The sequence below is a fragment of the Rutidosis leptorrhynchoides genome, chromosome 7 (assembly GCF_046630445.1).
Source record: "Rutidosis leptorrhynchoides isolate AG116_Rl617_1_P2 chromosome 7, CSIRO_AGI_Rlap_v1, whole genome shotgun sequence".
NCBI lineage: Eukaryota > Viridiplantae > Streptophyta > Magnoliopsida > Asterales > Asteraceae > Rutidosis > Rutidosis leptorrhynchoides.
The window spans coordinates 288,846,148-288,870,381 of record NC_092339.1 but is presented as its reverse complement, the minus strand read 5'-3'; the positions used below and the strand labels follow the sequence as shown (position 1 = coordinate 288,870,381).

Genomic DNA, 24,234 nt, shown 5'->3' with positions numbered 1-24,234 from the left:
AAGATTTTGAAACGTTTCAATATGGACAAGGCAAAACCATTAAGTACTCCTATGGTTGTTAGATCACTCAATGTTGAAACTGATCCATTTCGTCCATGTGAAGATCATGAAGATATTCTTGGACCAGAAGTACCATATCTTAGTGCAATTGGAGCTCTTATGTATCTTACAAATTGTACAAGACCTGACATTTCTTTTGCAGTTAATTTGTTGGCAAGGTTCAGCTCTGCTCCTACCAAAAGACACTGGAATGGGATCAAACACATATTTCGATACCTTCGAGGAACTACTGATTTAGGATTATTTTATTCTAACGAATCAAAACAAGATTTGGTTGGTTATGCTGATGCAGGTTATTTATCTGATCCACATAAAGCTAAATCTCAAACTGGATATGTATTCCTAAATGGAGGTACTGCAATATCATGGCGTTCTCAAAAACAAACACTTGTTGCTACATCATCAAATCATGCCAAAGTGATTGCATTACATGAAGCTACTCGGGAATGTTTTTGGTTGAGATCAATGACACAAATCATTACTGATTCTTGTGGACTAGAACGCGATAAAAGTTCAACAATTATCTATGAAGATAATGCAGCTTGCATAACACAGATGAAAGAAGGGTATATCAAAAGTGACCGAACCAAACACATACCTCCTAGATTCTTCTCATACACTCAAAATCTCATTAAGGACAACGAGATTGAAATGAGATATGTTCAATCTAGCAAAAACTCTGCTGATCTTTTCACGAAAGCACTTCCAACTGCTATTTTCAGAACACACGTTCATAACATTGGCATGAGACATGTTCAAAAGATGTAACAACCGAAGCGATGTCTACTTGAGGGGGAGTCAAACTCCATGCTGCACTCTTTTTCCCTTAGCTAAAGTTTTTCCCACTGGGTTTTCTTTAGCAAGGTTTTTAACGAGGCAGTAACTTACAATTGATCTTCAACAAACAAAATTGCTATCCAAGGGGGAGTGTTATAATATATAAATATATATATATATATATATATATAAATGGATAGTCAATGATATACAAAAGTAATATTATTGTATTACCTAAACTTGTAATATTTTTACTATAAATAGCCATGAATGCAAGCATAAAACTTGCACCATTTCTCACACTTACAAAGTGTTTCTTTCTTTCTCTCCATTATCATCTTTGTTCTTACAATTCATTATTAGTATTCTTAATCAAGAATCAAATCACTAAAGGTTGTTATAAGCCTACTGAATTATAACATCAAGAATCAAACCACTAAAGGTAATTATAAGCCTACTGAATTATAACAAGTGCATGTTTATGAGTATTTTTATATAATATTGCTCCATGCACTCGCCAATTTATAGACAAAAAACCGAATGTGCAACAAGACCACTTTTATTAATACAAAATTACCAAATTCAACAGTCGATATAACATCCATCTGAAACATATCATACAAAAACATTCTGCATAACACCTTAGCTTAACTAGAATAGAGCCCGCATTGCACTGAGATTGAGCGATGAGTCGCACCTGAACCATCTTTAGTTGCAAGCTTGACGCAACTCGGGTCTAACGAAATCAGCATCAGCAGGCACTGAGATGTCGACCGTAGGTCTCAACTCTGCACAAACTTTAACAGCTTCATGCACCGGATCTTCAAAGAAGTTACTGATCAGGTCCTGGTTAAGTGGAGCCCCATTGTCTACAGCAACTAAAGCTTGTTGGGTAAGAATATAATCGAAACGTGGGGCCCATTTCCTTGATCCCAACCTCGCAGTTGTTGAACAGTTGTCCACCATGAATGACACACCTCGAGCATGCATGAACGGGTTCAACGAATCCACGGACTCTATCAAACTTTCATTAATGATCTCAGAATACAAGTGTCCTTTCTTTCTCAACACTTCAATCTATGAATTTTTATCAACAGTTTTTAAGAAGATTGAAAGGGGATATGTAAGATTGTATGCATGTGAAGGATACGCAAAAAAATTAAAAAGTTTACGAATCGAGGCTCACCTGGGCCATCATCAGTGCGACATAGACACCAGCCGTGAAAGGATATAACGGGCCTAAGTCACCTGCAGGTCGGACAGCACGAACCTTTTCGCCCACTTTCCACATACGGGTCTGGTCAATCTTACCCATAGGGAACGCTGGTAGACCTTCCTTTTCCTGAAAAAGACGAACCACTTACTTTAATAAAAACTTTCTTTTATTTACTTAAAAACAAAAACAAGATCAATATTATGTTTGTAACAAGTGTTGCAGAACTGGGAATTACTCGACGAGTACTCGGTTTTTGCAACTCGGGGAGGACTCGGCTTATACTCGGTGAACCTCGGCCAAAACTCGGGATTACTCGAGAAGTCAGTCAAAACTCGGCCTAAATCGACCATTTTCTTTTGAAAAGAATAACCATGTCAAAACTCGAGATTAAGCGGAAAAACGGTCAAAATTCGCTCAAAACTCGGTCAAAGTCAAACTTGGTCAACAACCAAGTTTTCCCTGAGTAGCAAGTTTTGCAAACCTTGTTTGCGAATCTGAAAAAGAAAAGAAGAACTTACATAAAACCGACGCCCAGCCAACACAACACTTCGAATCTCATTGCCACTTGCAACATCCTCGTAGCACTCATATAAAATGTCCATGCAAGGATAGAATGAGGCACTGTACGCTGTCAAAAACTCTTTCTTACCTTCTTCTGTTAATGACTCATATACAGCCTTCATACCCTGTTTATATAGACCTTTCAGAAACATAATCACATGAGATCAATTTAGCTATGAAAAACTTTAAACTAAACCTGAGTGGATATAGTCCTTGATATATTTCCAGTGATGCACTCCACGGTATTTTTGTACGCCAAATCTTCACTCATACCACCTTCTGTATATCTTCTAAACAAAGACTCCACAATACCATGCACCGCACCAAGTAAGATACCTAATGTATGTCAAATGGTTAAATTTTACTATTCCAAATCAGTCAAGACTATGTGATTCAAGTATACCTAGAAAATGGGTCGGGTTGGGTCACGACCTGAACAGATTCGGGTCGAAACGGGTCATGGGTCAAAACGGGTCAAAAAATATAGATGGGTTCCTGGGGTCGAGTCAAAATGGGTTGAGTCAGGTCGGGACCCATTTCTCAAAGTTTCTTAAACACGTAAAACCTCTAGATAATAATATTTATAAAATCTCGTAAAGACCCGTTAAGACCCATTAAGGACCCGTTGGATTTTATATATATTAGTTAGGGTTCATATGGGTCTAAATTGAACCCATTCCTTAACTCATCTTATGGACCAATTTTTTCAAGATGTGGGTCTCAACCGCCGGGTATAGATTCAAGTAAAGTATAGGGCTGACCTCGCTCTCCAAATATATCACTCTTGTACTCCTGTTCGAGTGTCGTTGCAAATGTAAAAGGTGAACCAAGGGCAACAGACCATCCAAGTGCAACATCAGTCGCTCTTCCATCAACATCCTGCACATAAGCATACATTTAAGCATTCGTGGAACACTTCAAAAAACATCACATCAAATACTTGATATAAAAATACAACACAAACCTGATGAACTGCAAAACTTGCATTGATCCCTGCTCCATTTATTTCTTTTCCTTGAACATACAACCTCCTTACAGATGGACCCATTCCTTTAGGACACACAGCAACCACACTTATGTTCTTCGGGAAATCAAGGCCAGCTGATTGCAAGTGACCAAGAAGGAACCCATGCGAAAGTCCAAGTATGCTGTTTGGCTTCATGTGTGAGAAAATTTTCTCATAGTTATCAGCCTGCAACGAATATTAACGTACATTAAGGTATCTTATAAAGACACTAAACAAATATAATATTCAAAAGTCAAACAGCCAAGTTGACTAACCTGAGCTGAGTCAGAAATCAAGAGCAGGACCAAGTCACTGCCTGAGATAGTCTCGTAGATATCTCCAAGAGTGCCAGTTTCTTCAGTAAAGCCGGCAGCGCGGGCCTCATTGAATGAACTTGAACCCTTTCGTAAACCAATCTATTTCATAGCAATAATCGACAATCATTAATAACACAAATTTGAGCTTAGAGTAACCTGTAAAAAAAAGGAATGCATATAGTGAAATATTCACCTTCACTACAATATCAGATTGGGCTTCTGCAAGAGAATCCCTCAGATTTTGAGCTTGAGCGGGACCCTATGAAAAAAAGGATATATATCGAATTAACATTAACATGGGCAATAAAAGATTTGAGCTTTTGATGAATCCAACTAATTTAGGTTAGGAAAAACATCCATAAATGTAATTAGGGGTGTAAACCAGACAAGTCTATCCGAGCTTAACCTTGGCTCATTTCAAGCCTTATAAGTAAAGTGTAACCTCAGTATGCTCATTTCAAGCCTCAAATTGTAAATTTGAAGCTCAGCTCGTAAAATGTTTTACAAACTCAAGTTCAACTTGGGCAACCCTTAATCATACGACATTACGACTAATATATAAATTATTTATATCCATTTTAAATCTTAATTTAATGATATATTTATCAATATATTAATATTAATATATTATTATTATAAACTACAAAGTATCTCCTATCTTATCTACTAAATCATGAAGTTTGTGTGGTACATTGGTATCTAAATTTTGAAGCTGATGTGTTATCATCATATTATTTCGCTTATGTGAGGATAAGAATATGAATAAGAATGGAGAAATATTCTTTAAATTTAAACTTTTGATTAAAAGGATACGTAAAAGATTTTAATATCAATAAACGGAGTGTACCTAACTTCCTATGCATACAAATTGATTTACAATAAATACATTCCCTCCATCCTAAGTAAGCATGATTATTTTGAACATAGATCTCTATCGGTAGCTTTACCTACCATTATTTATTTAATTTTATGATACAACTCCCCATCTAATTAATACACGTTAACCCTTTCTACTTGCAGTGTTATCAATTTTCATAAAACCAGTGTATTGAATAAGACCCAAAGCTTTAAAAATGGGTCCATTGGGTTTACTTGAAGACCTAAATTGGTCCAAGCACAAAATATTAAAAATTACTTCAAGACCCAAATGGGTCCAAAATCACATAATAGAAAATTACTTGAAGACCCAAATGGGTCCAAAATGGCTTTACTTCAAAAGATTCGATTTCGAGGAGCGTTTTTCGATCCACGTTTTTCGACGTGCGTTTTTAGACCCTTCATTTCGACCCGCTTTTTCAACGCGCGCTTTCGACGCTAAGTTTCGCGCGTTTCCGAATTCCGGTTTCGACCTGGTTTTCGGCGCGTTTTCGGCCCCCATTTTCGGCGCGCTGTTTCGGCGCTTTTTCGACGCCTGGTTTCGACCCGCTTTTTCGACGGGCGTACTGATGGGCGTTTTCGACACCCAGATATATACATATACATGATGATTAATCAATTAATTAAGCTATAATTAAACCAAGCTTTTAAAAGTGCAACTCACCGGCAGTTTAAACCCCCTAAAACTAACACCGTGTAATCTACTATTTAAGAACCAGAACAATAAACTTGATAATCAATCAAATAATTTAATAAAATAAATAAATAAATAGCTGAATGAACAAACCTGAGAGCCCCAACCAATAACGCCAATCTGCTTGATACCTTTAAAAGCATCAGGCAACAAATGAAACAAATCTCTTCCTCCCCTTACAATATACTACACAATCAATTCAAAAAATCAAATAAAATTAAATACTAACATATTAATTAACTATACATACATATACAAATATTTTAAAAAAAAAAAAAAGGTGTAAAATGAATACCTCATCAAAACCAGCAAGGTTAATCTTCTCCTTTTTGAAAATAGAGGTCTCAAAATCAAGGAACGTCGGAGGTCTAGTGATTGCCGGCGCCGACACCATACGAGCACCGAGCGCAGATCCATTGGACCTGATTTTTAGCGATTTTGATGAATTTTTGGATGACGGAAACAATACATTGAAACCTAGGGTTTTGGGAGCAACCTTGAGAGACGAAGATGATGATGATGAGGTGGCAGGTGCTAAGGTTGAGAAGGATGCTGTTGTGGTCGCCGCCGCCATTGTAGACCGGAAAATGTGAATGTAACGGCGGAGCAAAAGGTAAACTGTGAAGTGTGAGTTTTGGTGTAGCCCTATATTTATATCTACTTGTGATGTGGTGAACTGGTGTAGTGAGGGTTTTCTGTTAAATGCTGTCCGTTCGATTAGATAAGTAGACTGTCAAATAATGCCAACCAGTTTTGTAATTATTCATGTTTTTATTCTTTTTTCTTTTTTTTCTGCCGAAAAAATTGGAGTTGTATTCGATGCAAACTCAAATTATAATGACGGAGTCAAACACGATCAAAATGAGAAATACAATTGAAATGAAACTAATCTAGTAACACAATAAAAATGGGTTGTGATCCCACACATAAGAGAGGAGATCATTGCAAAACTTGAGATTAGTAGCTCAAAGAAAGTCTTTAGCTTTAACTTTAAATTGCGAACCAACACCACACACACACTCAAATACGACTGTGAGGAAGGCAATATGAGACTTTTGATTAAAACTTCATTAAAGAGGATACTATTGTGAATTACGTGTCGGATACCGAATAACCACCATCCATTGAAACTGACCAAATGACTCGGTCATTTCCAAAACGTTGAAACAAACAGAAACTAAAATGTTCGAACACCTCTTGAAGCTTGAATGTATTGTGTAAAGAAAGAGGATGTATCAAACTGAAGATTCAAGGAAATAACTGAAAGAACCTCACTATTTGAGAATTGGGCCTATACAATTGGGCTTAGACCAGCAGGTAGTTGGGCTAGTTTTAACATGGACTAGTCTGAATTGATAAAATCAGACATTGAAGGTGAAACATTAAAAAGACGTTCAAAGAAACTTACAGCGTGATCCTTCACTAAGTTGGGATCATCGACCCAAAAGTTTTTGATTAGCAAGACTGCAACATAGGAAGATTGATGACTAATACTCTGTACGTGATACGAGAAGAAAAAATCATGAGATTTATCACCAAGTTTTAACGAATGAAAACGAGAATGAAGTCTTCATTTTGATTCAATCTAAATTGAAAGATGTTTTTTGGCCCTTTAAGTGCTACTAACCTAATAGCAATCCTCATGGCTTTGATTTTTTGGTAGGTGAGTCATTATCGGCCATGTTTTACATCAAAATACTAAAATTGGCCAACTCTTCTTTGAAAGTGAGTTTTTTTCCTCCAAATTGAACTCGATTCTTATTGTTATTTTTTAGATTAGAATTTTCACCAACAACATGCCGAATTTCACTTGAAGTATCAAACATACCAGCAAGGTTAGTGACAATGTCAATCCAATCGTTCGTTTTGCTTTTACCTTTATCATTGTCAATTCATGTTTTTTTCTAATATTGTTAGCAATTAATTATCTACTTATATAATTATTTATATATTATTATTATTATTACTAGCTTAAAGCCCGCGGATTCGCGGGATTTTTTTAAATGTTTGTTATTTATAAGATTGTTTTGAATGGTCAGTAAGCAAGGTGAAAAGCTAAATGCTATTTGAATATGGTTTTTCATAAACGTAAATAAGTATAATTACATTTATTAGTATGACTGATATTGCTCCAAACGAACATATAATTAGTCGCAATATCGTTCCAATATGTAAAGTTTTTAATTGTAATTTCCTTATTTTTAGTTGTAATTGTTTAAATAAATAAAGTGCGAAGATGAAAGACGAAGATCGCTCAAAAATGAAGATTTAAAGTCGAAAACGAAGATTTAAAAGGCAAAAACGTCCAAAATGCTCAAACGTACAAGTTACACTCCAAGTGGTTTAAATTATCGAAGAAAAACGTCTAAAGATTGACAAGAATGCAAGTCGCGGAATGCAAATTACACGATATTAAATTGTACGAAAAGACGTTCGAGAAACCGGGACTGAGACATAAACTGGGCGTAAATGTACGAGACATCGGAGCCAAAATTATGAGTCAACTATGCACAAGAATATAATATAATATTTAAATAATTATATAAATTATTTATATATTATATATATTTTTATAATATGTCGACAAGTAAAAATCCAAAAAATTGTGAGCTGGATCTGGCGGCCATGCGATCGCATGGGAAATAGGCATAAAACCCATGCGATCGCATGGGTTACTGTAGCAGGCCACATATCTATAAAAAGCCAGTTTGCTCGAGCTTTATATACATCAGTTTTCATTTCTCTTCTGTAATATTCATAATATATATTTATAATTTTAATTTTAATTTAAGTTTATTTTAATAATAAAGTTATTGTAACGTTTAATTTACGGGTTTTAAGTTGAAGTTCTGTCTGTGTACCGCTACGCTAATAATATCGCTTTTTACCGTTCCAACTCACTGTAAGTCTCCACGTCCCAACTTTATTTTCGCGTATCGTTATTATCGTTATTATCGTTGTTATGACTATTGTTATTATTATTATTATTATTGTTATCGTAATATTTATTATTATCGTCGTTATTATTGTTATTTATTTGTTATTGTTATTATGTCCATTTTATATAATTTATATTTTTATGCCGTTATAATGTCCAACTAAATATCCATAGTGGTAACTAAAATGTAGAACCTCTGGACAAATGGATTGAACCATATTATAATATTATGATGTAACTTTGACTATTTTTAATATTAAGTTTAATCACCGACCCATTGTTATATAATTTAATATTTTCACCCTTATCACATAATTTATTAAAATTGATAAACGAAAGTGCATTAAATTGACATAAATTATGCTTCAACACCTCGGTGATCTAGACGGACATATGGACAAATTATTGACAATAATTTAGAAGTGTGATTCGATGGTTTGGGTAATATTATAGCTTATATAATCGTGTAATTATAAAAAGGGTAAGACCGTTATAATTTTGGTTTTAACGAAAGTAAAAACTGGATTAAATCTTAATTTAAATAATCGGGGTATAATTTAATTCGCTAAAACGAGATCGAAACGAAAGTTAGATTTAATTTTAGTTAGTTAAATCTTTATAAATCGGAAGATAAAATATAAGGATATATATTAAAACATCATAACCGGACTTAAAAACAATCCATAAATCCAGAGGGGACATATTTTAGTAGCCACTACTTTAACTTATTTTAAATCTCACCAATTTCACTTATTGCCATATCGTAAACTTAAATTACTTTTTATATTTCCATGAAAAACCTTATTCCTTCTATTTGGTCAAATTAGTATAAATTGTATTTTTATTGTCGTTATTTTAGTTATTTCGTTTTAGTTAAATTTAAATTCCGTTCAATTAAGTGCTAAATCCTAATCCAAAATCCCCCTTTTAAATAGTTTAACTTTTAGCGATTAAAACCTTGAAAACTCAACCTCCTTGTGGAACGAACCGGATTTACCAAATAAACTATTACTATACGGATAGGACAAAGTTGCCTATATGTGTGAAATCAATCCGAAATCATAAGAACATTATATAATCACAACCAATTCGTGTAATAAATTCAATCTAAATTCGATCAAAATAAAAGGACACGATCTTCACGTCATCAACTTTTTGGCGCCGCTGCCGGGGAGAGTTGGCAGTTAAATAAATAGATAATTTTTTTGATTCGTAGTAATAGTTGGATTTGTACGTGGACTGGGTTATTGGAGCCAAACAGTACTCAATTATATTGAGACCAAACGAATCCTGCCCCTCTGCTGCATCTTTTGGCTATTCGAAACGTGGGCAAAATCAGAAGAAAAATCTGTTTGTTTAAAGGTTTTTATCATTGTTTTTAGTTATTCGATCCTTTCGTGAAAATTCATTTTCAAGATAGTTCAATGTTTATACACTTAGTGAATAAATCCTTCAAGACTACATACAATTTTTCAATTGTATGACCCGTTCAGGAAATCCTAAACTCATTGCACTTAATCCAGAACCTGAAAGAAACTTGAACAAAAGATTAAAACAAGAAAAACAACAAAAATTAGGTAGTACTAGTCAACCGAAAACACCAAAAAATATAAAAAAACAAGTAGGAAACACTAGTGGTCAACCAGAAATCAAAACTGAACCTGAAACCATCATCATTAAAGAAGAAATGGCTGAAGTAACACCTGATCCAAATGATCTACCGATGTGGAATACCAGACAAACTGTTCCCCCTCTCGCACTTGCACCTATAAGAAGACCTGAAATTGAGGCTGAAAACTGGGAAGTCAAGGGGGAGTTTATGCACATGGTTCGTGAAAACCAATTCGACGGAAGACTTAATAATAATCCGATAGAACATTTAGAAGCTTTTGAAGATTTATGTGAACTGTACAAAAACAAAGATGTTTCTTCAGATGCATTTAAGTTAAGAACTTTTCCGTACTCGTTAATCGGAGACGCAAAAGCATAGTTGAAAGCATCAAAATCTGATTCTATCACAACTTTTAACGAATTAAGAGAAAAATTCATTACCCGATTTTTCCCACCGGCAAAAGCCGAAAGACTTAGAACTGAAATCACCACTTTTAAACAAAAGTCGGATGAAACTCTTTATGATGCATGGAAAAGATTAAAAAGAATGTTACGAAATTGTCCGCAACACGGATTGTAAAAATGGCAAATAGTTCAAACTTTTTATCGTTGTATTGATGAACATACTCGTGGTATATTAGATTCCTCCGCTGGAGGAGTATTTATGTACAAATCACCAAATCAAGCGTATGACATGTTAGAAGACATGTCAGTTCATACTTTTGAATGGACACCATCTAGAGATCAACTACCTAGAAGGACGGTGGCAAGCCTTGAAGAAAATGAAGACAACAACACAACCATAGCTTCACTGTCGAATCAATTCAAAAAGTTTGGAAGAGAAATAGAGAAACTAAATTCAACAGTTTTAGCATTACAAGTAGGATGTGAAATCTGTGGACAACCACATTTCACGAAAGACTGTGATATTAATGATCAGCCAATGAACTCAGTAGCACAAGTTAATTTTATAGCCAATCAAAGACAAGGAAGTTTTCAAGGAGGAAATTCTAATTATCAACCTGCAAACCCAGGATATCAAAACCCGAAGAATTTTGCTTTTCAAAGAAATGGACCACCTGGCTTTTTCAATAGAAACCAACCTCCATTTCCACCTCAACAAAATTTTCAACAACAACCGTTACCTCAATTACCATATCAACAACAAAATCATAACATGCAGCCAGTAGAGAAGAAATCTAACTTTGAAGAAGTTATGATGAATTTTGTCAAAAGTCAATCAGAAACGAATGAGCAAGTGAAGAGACAATTACATCAAGTCCAAACGGGAAACGAGCAAGTACAAAGGAATCATCAAGCATCAATTCAAAACCTTGAAAGAGATATGGGAAGAATATCCCAATTGCTTGTTGAAAGGCAATCGGGAACTTTACCATCCAACACGCAACCAAACCCTAAGGGTAAGGAAACTCAAAATTCAAGTAATTTTTCGCAAGTTAATTCCATAACTACGAAAAGTGGGTTAACCATTAACCCCGATATTCCAAACCCTCATGCTCCTATTCCTGTTTCAAAAGACAAAGAATATGTGGTGGAAGAAAATACGATGCTAACTACAAGTGCACCAAAAACTCAAAATCAACCACCATTGAAGGTATACAAACCTCCAATTCCATATCTGCAATGTTTGAAGAAAGATAAATTACAAGCACAATACAACAAGTTTGCTGACATGATTAAGCAAATTTGTATAAATGTACCGCTTGTAGATGTTCTTGCGGGTATGCCGAATTATGGAAGGTTTATCAAAGATCTTATAGCAGACAAAGGAAAATATGCAGAAGTTTCAACCACATTCCTTAATGAGGAATGTTCGGCAATTTTACAAAAGCAAAATTTGCCACCAAAACTTGGAGATCCTGGAAGTTTCATCATTCCTTGTCTGATGGGAGATTCAGTAATGTACGATGCATTAGCTGATTTAGGAGCAATCATTAACCTTATGCCTCACTCCTTGTACTTAAAATTGAACATAGGTGATTTAAAACCAACCAGGATGTGTATACGATTAGCTAATAGAACTTACAATTATCCTATTGGCATTGCTGAAAACCTACCAGTTAAAGTAAATCACTTAATATTTCCTGCTGATTTCGTTGTTCTTGAAATGGAAGAAGATAGTAAGGTTCCCCTAATTCTAGGGCGTCCCTTTCTAAATACCGCGGACGCAATCGTGCGCGTAAAAGAGAAAAATCTCAGCTTAGGTGTGGGGGAGGATAGAATTATATTGAACATAGATAAGGCTATGAAACACCCTATGTCTCCTGATGACGAATGTTTCCAAATAGACATTGTTGATTGTTGTATTGAGGAAGAACTACAAGAACTATTAAATGTCGACACCTCAGATTTCACCCCGTTGGGTGAAGGTGAAGATTTTGATGTCGATATAGAGTTAGACAAGCTGTTGAAGGTAGTCACTGATGAAGAATACGTAGAAGAAGAAATTCCCGAGGAAGATGAACCTTTTGAAGAAATTGCCGATGGTAATAGGTTCAGGATAAAATCTTCCTTGGAAGAACCACCCACCTTGGAACTTAAAGAACTCCCGGAACATTTGGAGTATGCTTATCTCCAAGGAACGTCACAATTACCTGTCATAATTTCATCAAAACTTTCCAATGACGAAAAGGGTAGGTTAATGTCTATTTTAAAAACCCACAAAAAGGCAATTGCTTGGAAAACAACTGATATTCCAGGTATTAACCCTGCTTATTGTACTCACAAAATTCTAATGGAAGAAGATTTTAAACCCGTGGTACAAAGGCAACGGAGGTTAAACCCTAACATTAAAGAAGTTTTCAAAAAGGAGGTTATCAAATTACTTGATGCCGGGTTAATTTACCCTATATCTGATAGCCCGTGGGTAAGTCCTGTACAAGTAGTACCCAAGAAAGGGGGTACGACTGTTATTCTAAATGATAAGAATGAACTCGTTCCTACGAGAACAGTCACTGGGTGGAGAGTCTGTATAGACTATCGTCGTCTAAACGACGCTACAAGGAAAGATCATTTCCCGCAACCATTTATCGACCAAATGCTAGAACGTTTGGCGGGAAAAGATTACTACTATTTCCTTGATGGATTCTCCGGTTATTTTCAAATTCCAATTGATCCAAAAGACCAAGACAAGACCACATTTACTTGTCCATTTGGAACTTTTGCATACCGACGAATGCCACTCGGATTATGTAACGCACCAGGCACTTTCCAAAGGTGTATGATGGCAATTTTTCATGACATGATTGAAGAAAGTATAGAAGTCTTTATGGACGATTTCTCTGTTTTTGGAGACTCCTTCAACTCATGTCTCTCAAACCTTGAACGAATGCTAATTCATTGTGAAGAATCAAATCTTGTTTTAAACTGGGAGAAATGCCACTTCATGGTGAAGGAAGGCATTGTTTTAGGACACAAGATTTCTCGAGCTGGAATGGAAGTAGAAAAGCTAAGATAGACATTATTTCAAAACTTCCTCCTCCAACCAATGTTAAAGGAATTCGTAGTTTCCTTGGTCATGCGGGATTTTATCGACGATTCATAAAGGACTTTTTCAAAATCGCTCGACCCATGACTAAACTTCTTGAGAAAGACAGTACATTCGATTTCAACGACGAGTGTCTAAATGCTTTCTCCATTCTGAAAGAGAAACTTACGAATGCACTTATTATGGTATCACCCGACTGGTCCAAACCTTTCAAGCTAATGTGTGATGCTAGTGATTTCGCGCTTGGAGCTGTTTTAGGTCAACGTCAAGATAACAAATTTCAACCAATATACTATGCAAGTAAAACACTTACAAGAGCTCAGTTGAATTACACAACTACTGAGAAAGAGCTTCTTGCAGTAGTTTTTGCTTTCGATAAGTTTAGATCTTACCTGGTGTTATCTAAAACAATTGTTTATACCGATCATTCAGCCCTAAAGTACTTATTCAAAAAGAAAGATGCTAAGCCTAGACTAATTCGTTGGATTCTTCTCCTACAAGAATTCGACATTGAAATCAAGGATAAAAAGGGTGCTGAAAATCTCGCTGCAGATCACTTATCCCGTCTTGAAAATCCTAACTTAGAATCACTCGACGAATCTATTATTCACGATACTTTTCCAGACGAATTCCTTATGAAAATTAAAATGGAAGAAGAAATTCCATGGTTTGCGGACTTTGCCAATTATCTAGCCTCATGAATTCTTGTTAAGAATCAAACTTATCAGCAAAAGAAGAAATTTTTCGCTGATCTGAAGTTTTACTTCTGGGAAAGCCCTAATCTCTTTCGTATAGGAGCAGATCAAGTTATTTGTCGATGTGTATACGGTAAAGAAGCTCAACAAATTCTGGAGCACTGTCATCAAGGACCAGCTGGCGGACATTTCAGACCAAGCTATACAGCTAAGAAGGTCTTTGACTCAGGTTTTTACTGGCCAATCATTTTCAAAGATTCTTACAACATGGTAAAAACCTGTGACGCTTGTCAAAGATCTGGAAATATCTCCAAGAGAGACGAAATGCCACAACAAAGCATCCTAGTATGCGAAGTATTTGACAGTTGGGGTATTGACTTCATGGGTCCATTCCCCACCTCTAACAAATGCAAATACATTCTCGTAGCAGTCGATTACGTTTCTAAATGGGCTGAAGCAAAAGCTCTACCCATTAACGATGCTCGAGTTGTTGTCAGCTTTCTCAAAAACCTTTTCTCACGATTCGGACTTCCAAATGCATTAATCAGTGATCGTGGAACTCATTTTACAAATCAATTACTCGAGAAAGTACTTAAAAAGTATGGAGTTAATCATCGTTTCTCAACTTCTTACCACCCTCAAACGAGTGGCCAAGTTGAAAACACAAATCGAGGTCTTAAACGAATTTTAGAAAGAACGGTTAAGAATAATCCAAAAATCTGGCATCGAAAGCTAGATGATGCGTAGTGGACATTTAGAACCGCATTCAAAACGCCCATTGGTACAACTCCTTTCCGATTAATATATGGTAAGGCATGTCATCTACCTGTCGAGGTTGAACACAAGGCGTATTGGGCACTAAAAGAATGTAATACAGACCTTGTAGAAGCCGGAGAAAATCGATTCTTACAATTGCATGAATTAGACGAGCTAAGACTTCAAGCATATGAAAATTCGAGATCTTACAAAGAGAGAACTAAGAAATGGCACGATGCTCGCTTAAAAGAGAAGAAAGCATTTGAACCAGGAGACAAAGTTCTAATTTTTCAATCACGTTTTAAGTTTTCACCTGGGAAACTTAAGTCCCTATGGAGGGGACCGTATGAAGTAAAACAAGCATTTCCATCCGGATACGTAGAGTTATATGACAAGAATGGTGGTATTTTCAATGTGAATGGTCACAGACTTAAATTCTATTATGAAGGGTTCAACAACACTGAAAGAGATGACATCACATTCTACCCTAAGAAAAAATGAATACAGGGTAATTTTAGCTAACTACTCGCCTTCTTAAAATGTTTCAAATTATTTCGAGAGTGGAGCCCGATTGGTCTTTTCGCTAGCAGACACTAAAGAACTAGTCTTCTCCCTCCATTCTGAATTTTTTTGTTTTGTATGAAATTAATATTCTTTTTAAATTTAAGTTTTGTGTGAATTTTAAAAACAAAATTTACTTTATTTCATTAAGTTTAAAAAAATAATTTCTAAAATTCGTCGTGAGTTGAACACTAGGTCGTAGAACCTAAATTGCTTTACCCAAGGACGGGACGAAAAATTTTGTTATCATTATTTTAATATTATTGATCTAAAGTATGCCAAAAATATTATATGAATATGGGGTAATATACCAAACTTCAAAAATATGTATATATGTTTGTAGTTTATTTTATATACTAATAAGGGTAAAAGACGCATTTTCAAAGAATGAAATTCAGTTTAACAAAAGCAACCAATTTTTGGCGAAACATATGAAAAGATGACGGAAATTTTGGAATGACGGACAAATCAACATTAACAGATTAAACAAATCCCGCAAGTTACGGCTTTTTAGCTAAAGAGGTTTTAACTCCCTTTCTATTCTAATTGCCCTCGTGAATTTAATTTAGTCTGATTTCATTGCAAGTGAGGGCATTGCATGATCTCAAGTGTGGGGAGGGGTTATAAATTCTCTCGGGTTTATACACTTGACTTATTTTCTAAATTTTGTGAAAATTTTAAAATTTTTTTTTAACTAAATGAATTCAAATCTTGTTTAATATGTTTATGAACGATAAAACTAGGTGCGGGTACCGAAATTATTGTAAACCTTAAAAAAAAGGACATAAATTGAGAAACAACTAAAACGCTTGAATTTATTTATTATAAATAAAAAGACGCATGAAAAAAAGCCAAGTGTGGGGAGATTTGTCAATATATATGAACTGTTATCACATGTTTGTACAAAGTTTATTGCAGGTACTTTTGCTTTGGGCTGTATAAATTTGTTTTACCCATTAAATTGTGAAAATTCAAGAAAAGATGGATCTACACGATAAATCAATTCCATCATTAAAATGAAGTAAAGTCTTCAGAAAAAGAAACGCGCTTCTTGATTTAGGTCAGGAAGTTGTCGTCCAGACCAGTTGTAGAGTCTACGAAAAACCTTGAAAACTTTTCTCGAAAATCAGCTAGAAATCCACGGACCTTAGCATCAAACATGGTCGCCATGTGGTCAGACTTATCCTAACCATGAGAGGATCTGTCTCGTAAAATGGGGAGGGTGCCGTGCAAATTAGCTTGATAAGACTAATGAATCAGACCCCCAGAAAGGATAATCTCCTTAAAGATTAAAAATCAGCATTTAAGCCTGATATTACTCAATCCTTGAGATTGACCTTAAAGATTGAGAATTACAAACTCATGGAATTCGATGATATCTAAACTCGAGCTTGAACGAGAAAATATTTTGATCAAATTAAAACCGATTTGTTTTCTGAAAACCTATTTTCAATGCGTTCATTACCATTGAACGTAAAATCCTGAGAATTCTTCGGAATTCATTAGGTCACCTGAGCCAAATCGGGTGTCAACCGTAAGAACGGTGGTTGCATAGCATGGTCGAAGACAGGACTGTAGCGACCCGACAAAATCGTCATTGACGGCGCCGTCTACTTAGGTTCCGTTACGTGGTCATAAGTCTTTAAAACAACGTTTGACCAAAAGATATGTCGCATTCATTTCAAATGTAAAGATTGTTCAAAGTTTACAAGAATAGTTCCACCACAAGTTACGTTACAAAGTTATAAGTACAAATGAAACTTATGCGACACAATTTAAAAGTAGCCAAAAGACGCTCCATGTATGCATATATACTCGACATCCAATGCAAGTATCAAAATAATGAGCGGGAGCATGTATCATGTATCGTTCAAGGACCTGAGAAAAACATAGAAATCTGTCAACGAAAACGTTGGTGAAATCATAGGTTTAAGTAAGTAAGTACAAGTGAACCACAAGATTTGAAACAATGAGATAATAGTAATACATTCCAAAAGTTTGTTTCACGAGCACCCAATTATCAATGCTTAACATTCCTTCCATAGAACCCCATCACAATAGTGTTAGAACATACACTGTTTCTCGAAAATACATTTCATTCGTAAACGGTAGCGAACCGTTTGAATGAGGGTTTGTCAAACCCATATGGTGATATAACATAAGTTCTCGCTTACACCCGGCAAGTGTAATTAATGATAATCGAATTGAGGATTTTTGTTCAAACTCGTATGTAGAATGTTTGTCTTCCTGTACTTGTGTTCACTTAGTTAAAAAGAAACGTTTATGTTTTCTCATCCCAAATGTAAGTGCAAAAGAGTAAAAGTGGGACTATGATCTCACCTTGAGTGCACGAGTAGTAAAGTACTTCAACAAGTAAATGTGTGCAAAGAGCAATGCTAGTCTTGACCTAAACAAATAGGTTGTATCAAATACGATAGTCACGATTGATCAAAGATGTTCAATTAGTCCTATGGCTCGTTAAGACTCGATCATAATAGCATGTGAATCAAGTTGTCATGTTTCATGCAAGGTACAAGTATAAAAGCATGTTAGAACGATTGCACAAACATTTGGTTAAGTTTGATTAAAAGTCAACTTGGTCGGGTCAAAGTCAACGAAAAAGTCAACACGTTCGGGTCGGGTCCCGAACTATTTCTCTGAGGTTTTTTTTATCATATATGAGCACGTTAGGACAAGTTACATGTGAATCGGAGGTGCGTAGCATAGTAAACATTTTTCGAAAAATGACAACGAAGACAGAAGTTGTCAGTGTATCTGGACGGCGTCCAGCTTTGAAGGCTGGGACGGCGTCCAAAGATCTGGACGGCGTCCAGCTTTGTAATCTGGGACGGTGTCCAAGGATCTTGACGACGTCCAGATTGGTATTCCAGTCTGATGCAGTAAGTTTCTAAGTACACGAACCAAAAACCAAATAAACACAATTTATGATCCGTAAACAATCAAGTCAAGTATTTTATACTGTTGGGAAGGTAATTTGACGAAGACAACGACTAGACACATTTCAACAAGTAATTTAACACCTACAACAACCCAAAACCGCATTAAACTTTCATAATCAAAGGTTCAAGTTCTAAAAACGCATTTCATGATTCGGGTAACCAATTTACATGTATGATATGCCGTTTCGAAGGTAATCAAACACACGTTGCAACAAAACACTTATCAACAATATTTCATAGCATTTGATACATCAAAAGTTCATACAAAGCTTATCAAACCCTAACCAAAATCTCAAAACCAATAATCATGTTAATGTAAGGTTTTCATGTCAATCAACACACCAAAACGAAGTTAATAAAGTAACTAACACTTTGAACACACAACCATTAACATCTAAACACATTTTATCATTCAAAATCAAAGGTTAAACTAACCCATTTCAAGTGTTCATGCTAGTTACACCAAATAACAAGATCGAGCCTACAAATTACATACACGACATCACAATGAGCCATAGACACTAACTAACACCATTTCAAGTCAAAAACACGAATTTAGAGAAATCTAGAGTTTTAGAAATGTTACCCAAACGAGATGAAGTTGGTACCAAAATGAAGAGGATGAAGAGAGGATCACGAATATGTAATTTATTTTGTTGCAAGCCTCCTAGATCGAATTTAGATGATGATTGAATGAATTTGGAAATTGTGTGTGTGTTCTTGCTAGAGAGAAAGAGAGAGAGATGGAGATGGTTGAATGGTGGTTATTGGGGTGGACTAGGTGACCTAGTCAACTAGTTTGCCCCGTGTCAATTTTAGTCCCTCAAGTTTGAATCGGGTGCGTGAATTACCTAATCGAGATAATTTAAAACGCGTATTAACGAAAGATGTTATAAATATATAACGGACTTTAAAATAGTTAAACGGAAAGTAACCGGAAAAAGGCGGGATGTTACATTACCTACTCCTTAAAAGAAATTTCCTCCCGAAATTTAAGTAGGCGTAGTAGTCGTTGTTTCTTCCTCGAGATCTTGCGTTTCCGAATTCACGAATAGATGAGGATACTTCCTTTGAATTTGATCTTGTCTTTCCCAAGTAAACTCGGGTCCCCTTTTGGCATTCCAACGGACCTTGACAATTGGGATTCGGCTTTGTTTTAACGTTTTGACGGAGGTGTCCACAATTTCAACCGGTTTCTCCACAAAATGAAGTTTCTCATCGATAGTAAGTTCCTCGAGAGGGATGACGATATCGGGTTCGGCAAGACACTTTTTCAAGTTAGATACATGGAAGGTAGGATGAACGGAACTCAGTTGAGGCGGAAGATCTAAACGATAAGTAACGGTTCCAACACGCTCCAAAATTTCGAAAGGACCAATATACCGCGGATTTAGCTTCCCGCGTTTCCCAAAACGGATTACACCCTTCCAAGGTGCGACTTTTAACATTACTCGGTCACCGACTTGAAATTCGAGGTCGTTGCGTCGTTTGTCGGTATAACTCTTTTGACGACTCCGGGCCGTCCGAAGCCTATCTCGGATTTGAACGATCTTCTCGGTGGTTTCGTGAATGAGTTCGGGACCGGTGATTTATTTGTCGCCTACTTTGGCCCAACAAAGAGGAGAACGGCATTTTCGGCCATATAATGCTTCGAATGGTGCGGCTTTAATACTCGCGTGATAAATATTGTTGTAGGAGAATTCGGCGAGAGGCAAGTGCTTATCCCAAGCTTTTCCGAAATCAACCACGCAAGCTCGTAACATGTCTTCTAAGGTTTGAATTATACGTTCGCTTTGTCCATCGGTTTGAGGATGATATGCGGTGCTCATGTCTAAACGCGTTCCCAACGCTTCTTGCAATGTACGCCAAAATCTAGAAACAAAACGGCCATCTTGGTCGGAGATAATCGATAAGGGTACACCGTGTTGGGCTACGATTTCTTTGATGTAGAGTTGTGCGAGTTTCTCCATTTTGTCCGTTTCTTTCATGGCGAGGAAGTGTGCGGATTTGGTGAGACGGTCAACAATAACCCATATGGTATCATAACCGCCCGTCGTTTTTGGTAGCTTGGTGATAAAATCCATCGTTATCCTTTCCCACTTCCATTGCGGGATCTCGGGTTGTTGAAGTAGTCCGGACGGTCTTTGGTGTTCGGCTTTGACTTTGGAACATGTCAAACACTTGGAAACATAAGTAGCTACGTCCCTTTTGATGTTCGGCCACCAATATAGTTGTTTAAGGTCGTGGTACATCTTATTGGCACCGGGGTGAATCGAGTATCATGACTTATGGGCTTCATCTAAAATAAGGCTTCGTAGGTCCCCATAACTAGGCACCCAAATCCTTCCGGCGTAATATCGGAGTCCGGTCTCCCTAATTTCGAATCGAGAGACGAGAATGTTCAAGAGCTCGTGTGAAAGGTTTTCATCCTTGAGAGCCTCATCTTGGGCTACCCGAATTTGGCTATTAAGGTTTGTGTGGATGGTGATGTTTAATGCTCGGACACGAAGAGGCACCGCTCTTTCTTTTCGACTTAAGGCATCGGCTACTACATTTGCCTTCCTGGGATGGTAACGAAGCTCGTAATCGTAATCGTTTAAGGTTTCAATCCACCTTCGTTGTCTCATGTTTAGTTGCTTTTGATCGAAAATGTGTTGGAGACTTTTGTGGTCGGTAAAGATAGTACTCTTGGTTCCATAAAGGTAGTGTCTCCACATTTTAAGTGCAAAGACAACAGCTCCGAGTTCGAGATCATGCGTCGTGTAGTTTCGTTCATGAATTTTGAGTTGTCGAGAAGCATAAGCAATGACCTTCGTTCGTTGCATCAATACACACCCAAAACCATGTTTCGAGGCATCGCAATATACAACAAAGTCATCATTGCCTTCGGGAAGTGACAAGATAGGAGCGGTGGTTAGCTTCGTTTTCAAGATTTGGAACGCGGATTCTTGCTCGATCGCCCAAATGAATTTCTTTCCCTTGTGAGTTAATGCGGTTAGAGGACGTGCAACCAAAGAGAAGTTTTCGATGAATCTACGATAGTACCCGGCGAGACCCAAGAATTGACGAATGTGAGTAGGAGTAGTAGGAGTCTCCCATTTACTAATGGCTTCGATTTTTGTGGGATCGACTTTAATACCTTGATCACTTACAACATGACCAAGAAATTGAACTTCCTTCAACCAAAATTCACACTTGGAGAATTTGGCATAAAGTCGTTCTTGTCTCAAGAGTTCAAGCACAAGTCGAAGATGTTGTTCGTGCTCTTCTTCATTTTTAGAATAGATCAATATGTCATCGATGAACACAATAACGAATTTATCGAGATACGGTTTGCACACGCGGTTCATAAGATCCATGAACACCGCCGGTGCGTTAGTGAGACCAAATGGCATGACAAGGAATTCATAACTACCATAACGAGTCCAGAAAGCGGTTTTGGAGATATCTTCCCCCTTAACCCTTAATTGATGATAACCCGAGCGGAGATCGATTTTCGAATATACACAAGACCCTTGTAGTTGATCAAAGAGGTCATCGATGCGAGGAAGAGGATATCGGTTCTTTGCCGTCAATTTGTTTAGTTCACGATAGTCAATGCACATTCGTAGGGATCCGTCTTTCTTTTTAACAAACAAAATCGGAGCGCCCCAAGGTGAATGGCTAGGTTGGATAAAACCACGATCAAGTAGTTCTTGGATTTGACTTTGCAATTCTTGCATTTCGGATGGAGCGAGTCTATATGGTGCACGTGCTACGGGTGCGGCTCCCGGAATAAGATCGATTTGGAATTCAACCGGTCGATGAGGTGGAAGACCCGGCAATTCGTCGAGAAATACATCGGAATAGTCACTAACAATTGGCACATCATCGATGTGCTTCTCATCGGACTCGAATTTCTTAACGTGGGCAAGGATCGCAAAACAACCCTTACGGAGTAGTTTTCTAACTTTAAGGCACGAAACGAGGTTGAGTCTGGTGCAACTCTTATCGCCATAAACAATCAAAGGTTCACCATTCTCGATAGGAATTCGGATTGCGTTAAGATCACAAAGGATGTGAGATTTCATTTTGACTAACCAATTCATACCGATTATTACATCAAAGCTTCCTAGTTCCATGGGTATCAAGTCAATTTCAAATTCCTTACCCAAAATGTTTAACGTACACCCCCGGTAATATGTGTCGGCACTTAATAGTTTCCCGTTAGCCACTTCAATGGTATAAGTGGTATCTAATGGAAGAGGTGGAGTGCTAAAAGAATGAGTCAAAGTCTTGGATACAAAGCATTTATCGGCACCCGAATCGAATAAGCAAGAGACATAAGAATTGTTGAGAAGAAACGTACCCGTGACTAGTTCAGTGTCATCCCAGGCTTCCTCGGTGTTGATGTTGAAAGCTCGGCCGCGCGTGTTGGGGTTATCTCTCTTCTTTGGACATGCATTCCTATAATGACCCGTTTGGCCACATTCGTAACAAGTGCCCGTCTTTGGTGCATTGGGCCACTTTCGAGCGACGGGAGTGGCACTTTTACAATCGTTGGCCTTATGACCAATTCCTTGGCACCGATGGCAAATTAGCTTACTACATTCGCCAAAGTGATGTTTGTTGCATTTGTTGCAAAGAGGTAGATTTCCGGCATAACCCTTCTTGCCGTCGGAGGTGAAAGATTTCTTGGCAAAGTTGTTGTTGCTTGATTAGGGAGCTTCCCATTTTCTTTTGTTGTTACCCGACTTGTCCTCGGCTTTAGGTGCCGGTACTACGATTTCGTCCACCGTCTCTATCAATTTGCGGGCCATGTTCAAAGCTTCTTGATGATTAGGGGGTTTGGATGACATTACTCCGTGTTTGATGCTCTTTGGAAGACCATCCATGTAAAGTTCAACCCTTAAAGACTCGGGGTTTACAAGGTTTGGGCACATCAAGGCTAGTTCAGAAAATCGTTGATTATAGGCCTTGAGATCGTTTTCGACCGCTTTTAGAGTTCTTAGCTCTTGTTCGAGCTTTCGGGTTTCCTCGCGCGGAAAGTATTCGGTGATCATCTTTCCTTTCAAATCGGACCAAGAGAGAGCGTGGGCTTCATCGGTACCCACCGATTGTACATAGGTGTTCCACCAAGTGAGAGTGACGCCGGAGAAAGTGTGAGTGGAGTACTTGACCTTGTCTTGGTCCCGACAACCGCTTATGCTGAAAACGGCTTCCGTTTGCTCAAACCATCGAGTGAGAGCAATCGGTCCTCCGTTTCCATCGAAAGTGTGAGGTTTGCACCCCATGAAAGCTTTATAGGAGCATCCCTCGTTTGAGTTACCGGCTCCATTGTTGTTGTTATTGTTGTTGTTGTTGTGGTTGTTATTATTATTGTTGTTGGATGAGTGACCGGCCATGGCCGCATCTACGGCGGTGGCTATCATGCGTTGTAGAGCTTGTTCGGGAGTTTCATGGCGTGGCGCACGGCGAGGAGCCATTGTTCCTTCAAAACAAAAGAATACCGTTGGTTAGTATTCTAAATAATACTAACCGTGATATGGAATAAAGATAGAGAGAAAATTTTCCTTGACTCGCCTTAAATTCTTTATGCCACAATGTCGGAACGTTCACATGAGTCACCGGGAAATTATATTACCCTGATTCATATGTGCATTCGACATCATTTCATATAGTCAAGGTGGCGTGTCAATCAAATTTAACAACGCGAGAT

General features: G+C 37.2%; 1 protein-coding gene and 1 non-coding gene across 2 annotated transcripts; both read right to left on the bottom strand.

Moving 5' to 3' along the window:
* Nucleotides 1-1,378: 1,378 nt before the first annotated feature.
* Nucleotides 1,379-6,155, bottom strand: LOC139857024 (ketol-acid reductoisomerase, chloroplastic-like). Its single transcript, XM_071845735.1, has 10 exons — nt 5,803-6,155; nt 5,601-5,693; nt 4,131-4,196; nt 3,896-4,036; nt 3,579-3,806; nt 3,376-3,493; nt 2,811-2,950; nt 2,572-2,739; nt 2,024-2,179; nt 1,379-1,914 (listed from the first exon to the last, which is right to left on the bottom strand). The coding sequence occupies exons 1-10, from the start codon at nt 6,079-6,081 to the stop codon at nt 1,546-1,548; spliced, it is 1,758 nt and encodes a 585-aa protein (XP_071701836.1). The 5' UTR covers nt 6,082-6,155; the 3' UTR covers nt 1,379-1,545.
* A 4,370-nt stretch (nt 6,156-10,525) lies between these two features.
* Nucleotides 10,526-10,632, bottom strand: LOC139860817 (small nucleolar RNA R71). Its single transcript, XR_011763432.1, has one exon. It is a non-coding gene; the product is annotated as a small nucleolar RNA R71 (small nucleolar RNA).
* Nucleotides 10,633-24,234: the final 13,602 nt, after the last annotated feature.